Genomic DNA, 15572 nt, shown 5'->3' with positions numbered 1-15572 from the left:
CGAGGGTGACAAGCGTTTCTTTGTAAGATTTTGACACAGGAATCGTGAAACTCTATACTTTTATTTGGATGTATAGTAATTCACATCAAGGAAGTAAATCGTTTTCCACCTTCACTAAAATAACATATGAAACTGAAAAAAAAACCTACGCTAGGAATTATACGTGGGAACTAGAGGATCAGAATATCAAATTAAGCAAGCGCGCTACACTGGATACTATTTTTTTCACTGATTTGTCTGCGCAAAGTGACAATTAAAGTGAACTTATTTTAATTCTAGCTAATCAATAGCTGTCAACTAGATAATTATACTAATTAATCAACTATATGACATGTAAATATCTTCGTCTAGTGACAACTTGGATAGCAACATGTTTTTGGATCTTCAAGTTCGGCAACTTTGTGTTTATCCAACAAGATAAAAAAGTATTCAGTAGAAAACCTATCCGTTACAGATGATTTGACTTACACTTGCTACTTCGTAACGATTTTGAAGTTTTTATATCTTATTGCCTTGCTTATCTCTTGTTAATGACATAACTTCTCTTTTTTAAGCAGACTGCTGTATGTCATACGAAACTTCCACTGACTTGTGTGCTTTACTTAGCAGTGATGTTACAATAACATAAAGATATTTTGGGGGTCCCTCCAATAATTGTTCTTGGAAAAGGTTAGCCAATAATGAAGAGTACTTTGATAGTGAAGCAGTACTAAAATTTTTAAGGAGACATGGTCCAGCTAATAGCATATATACATGTTTTTGTTCTTTCTGCTTGACTGCGATCTTTGGCTAAATTCTAAATAATGTAACATCATCTGAGCTATCTTGAACCATACAACAATGTCAGCAACTGTGTTAAACTCTCGCGTGGACATTTTCTAATTGTAACTATATGCATGTATCCAGCTGATATCATAGTTTTCACCATGCCCCCCCACCCCAAAATCACAATTTACATTTATTTTCTGGATATCATCTGAAGTCTGAGATCCCAATCAGGCTTTCAAAAACTGAGAAAGAATATAATTAAACAACCCATAGTAGCGGGATTATGTCGATATCATTGATAGATGCTTAATCAATTTTTATCCATTTATCTTCAGCTTTTGACAGCAAACTTTTTATTTGGTCAAGCATACAACATTGATTTGGAAATGTCATGTATCAGAAATGGTCAAGATCGCGCCGAAAGAGAAGCTCCAAATGCCTCAACTTCAAATGCCATGATTTCAGTTTTTTTTTTGTTGTTGTCATGCTCATCTCTTTCACTACCTTTGAATGGGACGACAGAGCATCCAAAAACTATCACCAACAGCAGACAGCACACAACAGCTAAAAGATGCCCCAGCGTAATAGAAACAGAACATGCTGTTCGATTGCCAGCTATCAGTTTAAATCATTTTTCAGAAGCCAAGAGCGAAAATTTCGTAAGTTTCATTTTCCATATGACTTTCCTAGTAATTTCCTAGGTATCAAATAATTAGTATAATGACGATGCTAACTGCTAAAAATTCCGTGATGAGATAACAGCTAGCCCCAATTATATTAGTAAGCTTAACCCAACTAATTGATAAATAATACTGCTATACCTTAGCAAACAGCACCTCCCCCTAGAAAAAAACTTGTTGCAATCAGCAGAGAGAGAGAGAGAGAGAGAGAGAGAGAGAGAGAAGTAAAATATGGAAAGAGAGAGCGACTTGACCTGTGTTGTGTTGTGTTCAAATCAGCTATAATCAAATGCGTGGAAACTTCTGCCACACCACCACCGACCAGACCCTACCAGCCACTCGCTGATGTTGAGTTTCCACGAGCACCCAGCCAGCTTCACCGTGAGCTGGGCAATTGGCACAGTGCGACTCGTGGATTATTCACGCATTTCAGTAGCCGTGCGCTGCTTGCTGATTGATTGGTTGTTGTTTGTTTTGTTCCATTTTGCTAACCTTTATTTTTTCTCTCTAGAGCCTTCTTTGCTGCTTCCTCCTCCCTCCCTCCCTCCCTCTCTCTCTCTCTCTCTCTCTCTCTCTCTCTCTCTCTCTCTCTCTCTCTCTCTCTCTCTCTGCAGCCTCCCTATAAATAGGGTGAGACAATATCTCCGCTCTCACAACTCACAGAACTTGCATCACCAATCGCACAACATACTCTTGACTCTAAGTACAGTCCAGTACCGTTGTACGGCCAGGACAGGATATTCCTGTGAAGAATTCAGTTCACTACAAGAAAGATGGGCAAGGTTGGTTCCTGTTCCTGCAAAAGATTTCCATCTCTTGATTTTCTTTTCTGGTCTGGATGTCTTTGTTCTGAATTTGTTTGGGGGTTCTTTGTCGCTGCAGCAAAAGATTGTGCTCAAGTTGCCCCTGGATGACGAGAGGAAGAAGAGGAAGGCCTTCAAGGCAGCCGTTGGCATGAATGGTAAGATCAACTAATTGCAGCAATTTGATTGGCCGCTCTGTTATGAACTTATAGAGTTATAATCAGGCTCGAAACAATTAAACATAATCAACTCTGTTTCGAGAAGTCTTCATCAATTCTGACGATCAAGGTACCGAATCCCGCAGGTGTGACATCCGCCACGATGGAGGGCGACAAGATCATCGTGGTCGGCGACGGCGTGGACCCGATCACGCTGACCACGATGCTCCGGCGCAGCCTCGGCTACGCGGAGCTGCTCAGCGTCAGCTCCGGCGATGACAAGAAGAAGGGAGACGGATACGGCTACGGCGGCGGCATGATGTACAGTGGCGGCGGTGGCATGGGCTACGGCGGCGGCTTCGGTGGTGGCAAGGAGGGAAAGGAAGGAAAGGAGGGCAAGGAGAGCGGCGGCAAGGGCGGCGGCGGCGGTGGCTACGGCCAGTACCAGGCGGTGGCGCCGGTCTCGTACCCGGCCTACCAGCAGTACAACGCGATGCCGTCCTATCCTGTCTACTCCTACCCTCCTTACCCGCAGCAAGAACAGGATCCTGGATGCAGTATAATGTAAATCTAAGAGCGAGCCTCATGTGCTTTGTCCAAGTTATAATCTGGAAAGTTGAAGGTGGCAAAAACTTGGAGAGGAACTCGTTGCCAAGATGATGCATGAAGGCTTCAACTGTGCAAGGCCGGATGTGATGCTAGCTGTGAGCAACAGAGCATCATCAGTGTGAGTATGTACAGGGTTGGTCAGCAAAAGCAGGTGGGTGCAGAGTTGAGAGTGGTGGTGGAGTTCATGGAAGGGAAGGCAGGGCTGTTATTACGGAAGCTTAGTGCATACAAGATGGTGATGATTCTAGTGCAAACTGAGTAGCTGCAGTGTTTTTTCTTTTGGTTTCTTTGTTGGTGGGGGGGGGGGGGGGGGAATGTAGTGTTTGTTGGAGAAAAGGAGGCAATAAAGAAAATCTGTACAATAATATCTTGGGCCTATGCTTGCAAAATAATTGAGTAGCTACTGCAGTTTCTTAATGAATTGATCACGTTGTTCATATATAATATATCAAACAATGTAAGCTGGCAGCATATTGATTAGTCTTGAGTTCAAGCCTTATTTTAGTACTCTTGTAGTACTATTTTACATAGTAGTACCACCGTATTGCTTGCACATGTATTCCTTTCACCCTTTGCTTCTTTCCTAATAACATAGTGTCCCTTAACAAATAAGATATCAAGGGGTTGCGCAGAGCCCTACACGTGTGTTCCTCTAGTGTCGCTGCAGCAAGGTTCCACTGAAATTTGGGGATTCTAATAATTCAGCTCCCATCCCACTACTTTTTTTTAAAAAAAATAAAGGCATGAGCACTGCCAGATCATATAAGGAGGAGTAGAAAGCAGTTCGTTACATAGTTGTGATTACATAAATAAACTGAAACACTCAAACTCAAACAAGACCTAAACACTAAAAACAAAAGGAAAGAAAAAAAGGTAACAAAAATTGACAATTTTTTTTGCCTCATCATGATCGCAGCCATAACTATAGTAATAAGCATACCGGAAAGAAAAAAAAATGAACTGCCATTGCGTGTAACTATAGTTATGGCTAGCCAGGGTATGCTTGTGTGGACAATAAAAATTGGGGTAAATTGTTTAATTTTTGAACCATAAATATATTTTCTTATCCGTCTTTAATTTTCTGTCTAGTTCTGCCACTTACCCCTCCATCTCCACTTACCCCTAGCAGGGAAAGTGCAGTCACATGCGACCCTCCATCCAAACCCCTTTTCGAGCTAGACAAATAGATCCCATCCACCGCATATCCATACACAGTCCCATCACTACGGGACTCAGTTTGTTTGATGTGTGCTACAGGCACACGGCAAATGCCTGTTTCCACATGGCAAAATCTTTGCCGTGTGCAACACACGGCAAATAGACATCGGCAAAAGCTGCCGTTGCTGTGTGCGATTTATCGAGCAAACAGCAAAGTGTTTGCCGTGTGCTAGGTCGACCCATGGCAAAAAAATGTATCGTGTGTCAGCTATTTTCCATGTGTCTTGTTGCCCTGCACATGGCAAATAGAGAAGTTTGCCCTGTGTCTGCTAGTTGTCGTGTGTCTTCTTGTCCTGCACACGACAAAAGCTGTGATTGCCGTGCGTGTTTTGTTTGCCGTGTGTTTCCCATGTGGCACATGACAAACATGCTCTTTGCTGTGTGCACAATATTGAGCACACGGCAAAGGCCTAGGCACACGGCAACTTTACCGTTTCTCATAGTGCATCGTCGCTGCATGGTCCCGCAAACAAACCAACTAAGGCCTCCTCCAAACAAGGGCTCTTAGCTAGCTCATAGAATTTTTTACTCCATGAACAATACCAAAAGTAAAGAGCTATCCCTTGTTCAAGAGATAGCCTCGTACATGAACTTCGAGATTACAAGAGGATGACGTGTGGTACTATGATTCACAAGCTTTCCTCCATATGTATGTTGTAGGTTTGGTTTGGTCCGATTCTATCCTGCTCCACCTTCATTATTTTTTATTGTTCTCTTTGAGGGCCGCAATGTGTGAGCTAACAAAACGGGCAGGGATTGCTTCCACATACATATGAAGGTAAAACAATTATAAAAAATATTATACACTAGAAACTTAAAAAATAAAAAATCTATCTTATGAAATTTGAATTCAAAAAACACATCATAGCATGGTATATGTATTCCTTATAGTAGTACGTGATGAATCAATTAAGAAATTTGATACCCTCATATTTAAGCAGAACTCCAAACTTTGCACCCTGAATTCAATAACCTGTTAGTAGCTCCTTTTGAACTTTGTACTTCCAAAACCAAAACTTTAATTCAAACCTCTCACTACAAATTCAGAAACTTTCTACTCTAGAGTCCATAACTTTGTCCACACAATTCAAGAATTTCCACAATTAAATTTTAAAATCTATACTACAAGATACAAAGCTTTATACATGGATATTTAAAACCATTTACAAATAGATTTAGAACTTTCTACATAAAAATTTTCTACATAAATAAATAACTAATGCTAAGGTCAATAAATTATGTATCCAAAACTCTCAGTTTGAAGGTCAAAACCTTATTACTTAGATATTGGAAAATTTTAAATTATGTATGAAAAATATTCTACACCTAAAATTTTCAGCTTGCATATTAGAATATTTCTACCTGAATACTGAAGTGAAACAAGTAGTGTAGTTGGAAGCCTGGAATGTCATATCTATTTCAAAAAATTCAATTTCATATGAACTAAATAATTAAAGTAGAGAAAATTTCCTATTTGGCCCTCCATGGCCTCTTTTTTTTCAAAACTTCACTATATGACCCCTTAACTTCGTTTCCTCTCTGGCCCTTCTATTAGTTTGAGTGCTAACGGTGTTAGCAGCAACGTATAAAAGACCATTTTAACCACTGTTGAGAAATTCCATAATTTGACCCATTTAAAGTTAGTGTTGGCGTTTCTTTGCTCAATATAATATGAATTCCACAAGCGCACAAAATCACCGCTGTAGCATTTCACCTTGATGTATTCCAGGATATCGTAACTTTCCTCAGGAAATCACTATGGATAAAGGGTATAAAAGAATCGAATGACAACTTTACTAATTATATCAACCGACTAACTTAGAGGGGGTAAGCCTGATAAGATAAATAAGATAATGGCCAAGCAACGACCATCTGACACAGGGGACTCTAATCCTTGGAGAGGTAAACAGCTGGGAGGACAACGAGCTAGAAAGACTCCTAAAACACTTCTAAACTATCGAGCTAGCCTTAAAGGATCTTAAGATGCCTAGAGGGGGGGGGGGTGAATAGGCAATCTGCAATTTAAAACACTTAACAAAAATGTCAGACGCAGACTATCCCGGATACTCCGGGTATATTCCCGGATACTCCGGGTTTGGCTGGACTGGAGTATCCGGTGCTATATCTGGAGTCTCCGGGTTTGAACAACCTAAAACCAAACTGTAAGAAACTCTGTAAGAAAAGTAGATCGAGCTAGAGAATGAGTACCATGGGTTCCTTGAGGATGATATCCAACAAACAAAGTTCACTAGAAACTCGTGAGTGAGTAGATTGAGCTCAAACCCTAGAAATGAAGTCTCACAAGCAAAGGGCAATAAAATCAAGTAAACTAGCACAAAGGAGACAAAGATTTGTTTCCCGAAGTTCACACCCGAAGGTGCTATGTCTCCGTTGAGGAAGGATTCGAGAGACGGTGCTCAAGAACCCCTATGCTCCTCTTCCAAGGGCGAGATCACCTCTCAAGCCCAAGGTTACTTACTATGGATTCCTCGGCGAGGAATGGAGATTACAAACTTCTTGTGCAGCTCACAATCTTGGTTGAGCAATCACAAGCACGCCTAGCCGTCTAGGAGCACAAGGCTCCAAGAGTAACAAACTTGAATCCGCGGGCTTGACCAAAACCAAATGCTCAAGAGATGGAAATGAGGCTCACTAGCACTAATCCTTGCTCTTGCTTGCTTCTCACTCAAATCCCTCAAGGGAATCACTCAAGAATGGAGAAGGGAGAGTGAGAGAGCTCTTTTTGGCTTGGGTTTGAGTTCAGCTCGTCAAAGTGGCAAAAGAGAGAGGCTGAATGGGTATGGAGGGGGTATATATACTCTTCAGCCTCAAAAGAGCCGTTGGGCGAAGGGGTACCCGGAGACTCCGGGTATATGCCCGGAGACTCCGGGCAACCCTAGGTGTAGAGAAAATGGCCTCTCATGCCATATTTCAATATAATGTTTTGGTGATTGATATAGACAACACAACACTTGGACTAATATGATTGTTAAGATAACCATTCTCAGGCTTTTAGGTTCAAGTGATGACAAAGGGAAGATAGGCGTAGAAAGGCCCAAAGGGCCGCCCCTACGAGGGTTCCGCTACCCGGTTAGTGGACGGGGGTCGAGGGGGAGCCGCCCCTTGCGGGTCTCAGGGCAGCGCCCTGAAACCTCTTCAGTCCAAGGGACAAGAATTGAAGAGACCGTGAAGAAATCCAAGTCGAAAAGATCAAGACAAAGCAAAATTGCTATCACCGGTTAAACCGATGATGAGCAAATTTGTACTCATCGGTGCAATGCACTGAGCACCGGATTAACCGACGTTGGGTGTTTTACACTCACCGGTGTAATGGACTTGGAGGCAGAAGAAACAACAGAAGTTTTACAGGCGCCGGTTAAATCGACGATCAAGGCAAAGTGAGCGTCGGTGCAGTTGTCCAGAGACTCCATTTTTCGGGGGGTTTCTGAGATTACATACGCCGGTTGAACCGACGTTGGTTTTTGAGAGCGTCGGTCGATTGATCAAATAGCCGTTGGAACAGTAACGGCTAGTTGCTTGGAAAATACACTCACCGGTTAAACTGGTGATGACAAAAACAGGAGCGTCGGTTTAACCGGCGTTAAGGGATTTCGTCAGCCTTTTTCCCAACGGCTAGTTTGGAGGGTTGGGCTATATATGCCACCCCACGGCTCATTTGAGAGTGCTGGAGACCAAGGAAGTATACAAGAGCCAAAGATCATCTCCAACCACCATAGAGCTTCATTGTACATCATATAGGCTTAAGCACACTTGTTAGAGTGCTTAGTGCTTGATTAGGGATTAGTTCTTGCGAGAGCTCCCTCGAGAGAAGTCTTGCTGTGGCAAAAAAACACTTGTACTCGTCGTGTGACCCTCCTACTTGCTGTGGAGAGGCAACGACACTTTGTGCGGGGAAGGATACCCCCTCTTGGTGAGAAGCTCCGATAGTGAAGACGGTGCCGTGGTGACGCTTCGAGATAGACGGTAGCGGTGACCTCGTCTTGGTGACTTGGTGGCACTTAGCCTTTGCTTGCCGGGTGCCTTGGTGGCCAACGCAAGACGGTGATCAAGCGAAGAGACTCGGCATCACAGTTGTTCGTGTTGGACAAGTGGCCGTGGACGTAGGGAGGGACTTTGGTGTCCTAACCGAACCACGTTAAATCGTGTGTCTTGGTGTCTTCACGGGAGTTTGCATATCCTCTCCCTTACCGCTTTACTTACCGCATTACGTTTCCGCATTTACTCTTTCTTGCTTACCTTTACTTTCCTAGTTAGTTTGATTAGGATTGGCTATAGGTTGCAAGTCTTTTGGGGTAAGTAGAGGGTAGCATAGATAAACCTTAGTCATAACTAGCATGTGTAGGACATGTTAGGTTTATCTTATGCAATTAGATTGAGCCCTAGGTTAAAAAGCGATTAGCGACCCTATTCACCCCCTCCCCCTCTAGGGTCGGACACCCCGGTGATCCTTACACTAGGTTTTCAGACTTTGAACAGAGCCCGGACACTCCGAGCAGCAGGGTCCGGAGTATCCGGCCCTATACCCGGAGTATCAGGGTATGGCAGGGGAAAAACTCCGGTTTTTGCTCCTTTGAGTTGTTTTGTGGCTCACAAGTGTTTGTCTAGGTTCTCTTGAGCACTAGTTTCAAATCAAAGCCCTTGAATCAAGTCCCTCTTGATAGTACGGCGTTCCTATACTCAAAATTCAAATATAAAATCTAATTCCATGAGTATCCTTTGAACTCCGCTTTTTCATTTCCTTTTTGAGGGGTCGTACATCGTCACTTGATTCACCTATACAAACTCACCACCTGCACACACACTCAATTACACAATTAAATACACATGTGTTTTGTCATTAACACCAAAACCCACTTAGGGGCCTAGATCACTTTCAATCTCCCCTTTTTGGTGATTGATGACAACCCACATATAACTCATTTGATAATCATAAAGCGATAAAAATCTAGCATATAAGAGCTCCCCCTTAATATATGCCATGAACTTTGAATTTCAAATTTGACTTGTCATGTCAACAATCTTGGCATATATATCAAGAGAACTACAAAAGCTCTTATATGTTTTACAGTGGGGTGAACAAGTGAGTGTAAAGACAAGTGTGATGCATATGACATGTTATCCACTCAATAAAATGTGTATCTGTCAGCTGGACCCGGAGACTCCGGGTATAGGTCCGAAGACTCCAGATAAGGAATCCGGAGAATCCGGCCTGTATCCCGGAGTATTCGACCCTTCTGAACCATAACACAGAAAAACAGCAGTCAGTGAGCTCAAACAAGACACATACTAGCAGAAATTTCTTAGAATAAACTTAAGTTCGATAGCTAAACACAGAGTAGCACACAATACAAGTTTCTCACACCACATAGTCCTTACAAGGATCAAGGAAGTTCAAAACGTAAATATAAAACGACATGAGTTCGAAACAAAGGGATACAAGGGCGACACATGCCCAAATGAGTACACAAATGGCCTTTCACTCCCCCTTTGTCATCAAGTGCCAAAAAGGGAATGAAAAGAAGCATGAAGTTCATCTACTCATCATCTTCATCTTGAGCAGCATCCTCGGAGGTATCCTCATCTTCATCGGAGTCGGGGTGCTCACGATAGCCTATGGGCTCATCTTCTTCGGTCTCCTCTTCCTCATCAAAGATCTCTTGGCCACTTGGAGGAGTACGGCGGGAGGAAGAAGAAGCACAGCGACGAGGAGAACGGGGCTGACGACGAGCACATGGAAGTGGAGCATGAGTAGCGGCAATAGAAGCCTCATCGGCGGCATCCCACTCAGCAAATGGATCATCAAAGTCTGGGAGCTCGCGGTGAGCATCCAAAGGAATTCCCAAATGACCCCGAATCTCATTGATGGACCTTGTGTTCTCATGCACATCATTTGCAATATTCCTACACATCCCAAATAAGCTGCGGAGGGCCCTCTTCACAAAGGAGTCATGATGACGGTGACAAGACGATGAAGAGGCACCCACAGAAGATGGAGCATGATCATGTCTTGGGTTCCTTGTTGCACCGGCATGAGCTGGAGGAGGAGGTGGTGCATCACCTGAGCGGGCACGCAAGTGGAGAGGCTCATGCTTAACTGTCGTTGGAAATGTGACCTTGGTCACCCTCTCTATCATATACATGATGTATGGTGCAGCAGGAAGGGACTTCTTGGCCTCAATCATAGTCCTTCTTAGCTCATTCCAAATGAAGTCCATAATGCAAAAAGTTCTACCACTTGGCAAAGTCCGGGCTAGAAGATTCACTGCATAGTATCTAAGTGCCACGGGATCACCATCCTTTGCATCAATGGTTGCTCTAAAGAATTGATTCATTGCATAGTAAACCGTCAAAAGATGGTTTGCCTTTCCTTCTTGAGCACAAATAGGATTGTAGAACAAGGTGGGTACTTGATATGTCTTGAGTTGTTCCTCAACATGAATGGGATCTCTCTTCTCATCCTCAGTGCCAAGTCCAAGTAATCTAGAGAAGGTCATGTAATCCACTCCATATTTTGCTCCTTCGGTGGTCCAATAAAATGCAATCTCATTTTCATCATAATATAAAGAAGAATGAAATTGAGCAAGGATCTCCTCATTCCAATCATAGCGAAAACGCATAATATCATAGAGACCCATCTCCTTGCACTTTTCCATAGCCTCATTAAAGAATGGATCCTTCATATTCTCATAATATTTCCAATCCACGTACTTGCAATGAACAATGGGAGCACGAGACTTACGCATCACAACTGAAGAATAGAAATATTCATGAAGCTTGCACCAAAAGCGCCGCTCAAGACCTTCACTCTTGTCATATCTATAAACTTTCTCTTTGCGTGCCTCCCTAAGTGCCACATCTTGCTTGTAATAGTTTCTTTCCATCTCTATTGTGAAGCCAGGCACTATCCCAGGTCGATGAAGTCTTGGAATGTTAGGATAAGTGCGCTGCCCGGGAGAGTACTCAACTACCAAGCGAGGAGGGGTCTTAGGACATATGTCATGAGCAATACCCTTGCTTGTCGGAGTCGGACGGGATGGAGGAGCCGCGGCTCGGCTTTGCAAAATGTAAGGAGCTTTCCTTGGCTCCTTAGAACTACTCCCAGCGGGTTCCTTCCCCGCACGATGACGTGGACGCGACTCCCTTGGAGGATTTCGAGGGGCATCTTCCCTTTGAGTGTGAGGATCATGACGACGCTTTTGTCTCCGTTGCTCTGCATCCTCCAAGGACTCACCAGGATGTGGCCTCACCATGCCTAAGGATAGAAAGGAAGGATCAAGACCAAGCTGGATAAAAATTGGAGGAAAAAGATGTGTTTGTGGTGTCCAAGTCCGGAGACTCTGGCTATAGCACCGGAGACTCCGGCCCAGAGGGTCCGGAGTATCCGGGTATATATCCGGAGTTTCCGGATTCAGGCAACTGAAACCTTAGGTTTAAAAAATCTAAGGATTTGACCATGGGATTTGAATGAAACTTGAGCCAAAGGTTCCTACACATGCTAGGAAGAGATGCCCTAAAGATTTTTCAAAGAAACCTACGACATTGGGAGATCGGGCGATCCGAAGTTCAAAAGTACCTTTGAGACCGTTGAGAGCACGGGAACTTCAAATCCAAGGCCTCCCCGGAGTTTCCGGAGGGGAGGAGAGTCTTCCTTCAAGGATTCACGAGTTTTTGATGGCCGGAAGGTTGGAATCGCCCCTAGGGCATGAGTGGGAGAGTAGAGAGAAGAGGGGGCGGCAGCTGTGGTAAAAATAATGAAAGGAACCATTCTCCCCGACCCTCCTCGCGGTATATATAGTAAATTTCAAATATCCGGAGTATCCGGCCTCAGGGCCGGAGTATCTGGATAGTCCGGAGTTTCCGGGCCCTGGGCCGGAGACTCCGGCTCCCCTTGAGACTGAGCAGAAAAGAACTCCAAGGAACTTGATCTAGATGGATTTGATATAGATAGATTTTGAGGATCTAATGGTGTGAAAGAAATTACTCAACTTGAGATCAGCCAACATTCAATCAAGGAGAACAATGATCTCAAGTGAGCAAAGTGAATAACCAAATTTTTTCATAAAACAAAGGTCACACAATTTGAAAGTTTTCAAGATTTTTTGTTGTTGTTTTTGTTTTGAGAACCACTTAATCTATGATCACTCAAGTGTATGCAGTAATTCAAGCTAGGTTACGAGAATCCAAGATGTTTAGTTCACTTCTCAAAGCACAAAACCTTGACTCATCTAGAGGCTTAGTGAAGATATCGGCAAGTTGCCCGTCGGTGCTTACATGTTGTAAAGCAATATCTCCCTTAGCCTCATGATCCCTTAATAAATGATGACGAATATCTATGTACTTTGTTCGGGAGTGTTGTACGGGGTTGTTTGCTAACTTGATTGCACTCTCATTATCACAAAATAGAGGAATTGCATCAAAATGACAACCAAAGTCACTCAACGTTTGTCTCATCCACAAAAGTTGTGCACAACACGCACCGGCGGCGACATATTCGGCCTCCGCCGTGGACAAGGCAACCGAGTTTTGCTTCTTAGAGCTCCAAGCTACTAAGGACCGGCCAAGGAATTGACAAGTCCCCGTAGTGCTCTTTCGATCCACTTTGCAACCGGCATAATCCGAATCGGAATAGCCAAGTAAATCGAAAGATGAGCCCTTGGGATACCATAAACCAAGGTTAGGAGTGAAGACCAAATATCTTAGGATTCTCTTAACCGCCATCAAATGACATTCTTTTGGATTAGCTTGAAATCTTGCACACATGCATACACTAAGCATAATATCGGGCCTAGATGCACAAAGGTAAATGAGGGATCCAATCATGGAGCGATATACCTTTTGATCCACGGCTTTGCCATCTTCATTGAGATCGAGATGCCCATTGGTTGGCATGGGAGTTTTGATGGGCTTGGCATTTTCCATGTCAAACTTCTTGAGCATATCCTTGATGTACTTGGTTTGACTAATGAAAGTGCCATCCTTGAGTTGCTTGATTTGAAATCCGAGGAAGAAGGTCAACTCACCCATCATAGACATCTCAAATCTCTTTGTCATAATCCTACTAAAATCATCGCACCAAGTTTTGTTAGTAGAGCCAAATATAATGTCATCGACATATATTTGGCACACAAAGATATCTTTATCAACTTTACGAGTGAAAAGAGTAGGATCGGCTTTGCCTATTTCAAAGCCTTTTCTTAAGAGAAAGTCCTTAAGGCATTCATACCATGCTCTAGGGGCTTGCTTGAGCCCATAGAGCGTCTTATGGAGCAAGTAGACGTGGTTTGGGAATTTTGGATCTTCAAAGCCCGGTGGTTGCTCAACATATACCAATTCGGAGATTGGTCCATTAATGAAAACACTCTTCACGTCCATTTGATATAGCTTTAAATCATGGTGAGTAGCAAAGGCAAGCAAGATACGAATTGACTCAAGCCTAGCTACAGGAGCATAAGTCTCACCAAAATCCAAACCTTTGATTTGTGTGTAGCCTTGAGCAACCAACCTTGCTTTGTTTCTTGTTACCACGCCATGTTCATCTTGTTTGTTTCGAAAGACCCATTTGGTTCCAATGATATTTTGCTTGGGTCTTTCTACTAAGGACCAGACTTCATTCCGAGTGAAGTTGTTCAATTCCTCTTGCATAGCCATCACCCAATCCGAATCATCCAATGCTTCTTCCACCTTAAGAGGTTCCAAAGAAGAAACAAACGAGTAATGTTCACAAAAAGTAGCCAAACGAGATCGAGTGGTACCCCTTTACTTATACTTCCAAGGATATTATCCACGGGATGGTCCTTTTGAATTATGTGATGAACTCTTGGATGTGGAATGGAGGATTGATGTTGGATTGGTTCAGCTTCTCTATCATCTTGAGATTGGTCTTGACTTTGAGTTGATGCTTTGGCTTGAGTATCCCGGATACTCCGGTCTGGAGTCCGGAGTCTCCGGCTTCATATCCGGAGTTTCCGGGTTTTGCAGCGGATGTAGAGGTAGATGGCCCTTGAAACATCAACACATCATCATCGTCATTGTCCACTTGTTCTTGAGGCTTTATTTCACCAATAGCCAACTTCTTGATAGCTTGACTTGATGATTCTTCCATTCCTACAACATTATCAACTTGCTCCCCTTGAGAGCCATTAGATTCATCAAATGTCACGTCACACGCTATTTCAACCCAACCGGAGGTTTTGTTGAAAACACGATAGCCATGAGCATTTGAGGCATAACCAAGAAGAAAACCTTCATCAACTTTAGGTGCAAACTTAGAGTTCTTGGGCTTCTTGTTAAGAATGAAGCACTTACTTCCAAAAACTCTAAAGTAAGACACATTAGGCTTTTTACCAAGTAGGAGCTCGTATGCCGTCTTGTTCAAGATCTTGTGAAGATATAGGCGGTTGATTGCATGACATGCCGTGTTGATTGCTTCCACCCAAAATTGATCCGAGATCTTGTACTCATCAAGCATTGTTCTTGCGGCCTCGATGAGAGTTCTATTTTTCCTCTCAACAATTCCATTTTGTTGAGGAGTGTATGGAACCGAAAATTCATGACCAATGCCCTCTTCATCTAGAAACTCTTCAACATTAGTGTTCTTAAATTCGGTGCCGTTGTCACTTCTCACTTTCTTGATCTTAGTCTCAAATTCATTTTGAGCTCTTTTTGCAAACTTCTTGAAGGTCTCTTGCACTACACTTTTGTCATGCAAAAAGAATATCCAAGTGAAACGAGAATAATCATCAACAATAACAAGACCATATTTGTTACCACCAATGCTAATGTACGCCACTGGGCCAAAGAGATCCATATGTAGAAGTTCAAATGGCTTGACGGTGGTGACGATGCTCTTTGATGGATGTGGAACACCAACTTGCTTCCCGGCTTGGCATGCACTACATACACAATCTTTCTGAAAAGAAACATTTGTTAGTCCTAGGATGTGATCCCCCTTTAGAAGCTTGTTGAGATTTCTCATCCCAACATGAGCTAGTCGGCGATGCCATAACCAACCCAAGCTAGACTTTGCTATCAAGCAAGCATCAAGTTGAGCCCACTCTTGAGAAAAATCCACAAGATGGAGTTTTCCCTTGAGCACCCCCTTGAAAGCAATGGAGTCATCGCTTCTTCTAATGACGGTTACACCATCGTTAGTGAACAAACAATTGAAGCCCGAATCACAAAGTTGTGAGATGGACAACAAATTATAACCAAGTAACTCAACTAAAAGAACTTTTGAGAGAGAGAACTTTGAGTTTAGATTAATGTTACCAGTACCAAGCACTCTTCCCTTTTGATTTCCGGCAAAAGTAATGAAA

The 15572-nt window shown here is 43.0% G+C and overlaps 1 protein-coding gene across 1 annotated transcript; it reads left to right on the top strand.

Moving 5' to 3' along the window:
• Positions 1-2035: 2035 nt before the first annotated feature.
• Positions 2036-3498, top strand: LOC120673624 (glycine-rich RNA-binding protein 7-like). Its single transcript, XM_039954571.1, has 3 exons — positions 2036-2230; positions 2331-2409; positions 2556-3498. The coding sequence occupies exons 1-3, from the start codon at positions 2222-2224 to the stop codon at positions 2975-2977; spliced, it is 510 nt and encodes a 169-aa protein (XP_039810505.1). The 5' UTR covers positions 2036-2221; the 3' UTR covers positions 2978-3498.
• Positions 3499-15572: the final 12074 nt, after the last annotated feature.

The sequence above is a fragment of the Panicum virgatum genome, chromosome 2K (assembly GCF_016808335.1).
Source record: "Panicum virgatum strain AP13 chromosome 2K, P.virgatum_v5, whole genome shotgun sequence".
Lineage (NCBI taxonomy): Eukaryota > Viridiplantae > Streptophyta > Magnoliopsida > Poales > Poaceae > Panicum > Panicum virgatum.
This window is presented reverse-complemented; position numbering and strand designations above follow the sequence as displayed.

Coding starts and splice junctions, on each gene's coding strand:
- LOC120673624 (XM_039954571.1), top strand. Junction 2,410..2,555: donor GGCAGCCGTTGGCATGAATG/GTAAGATCAACT, acceptor CGAATCCCGCAG/GTGTGACATCCGCCACGATG.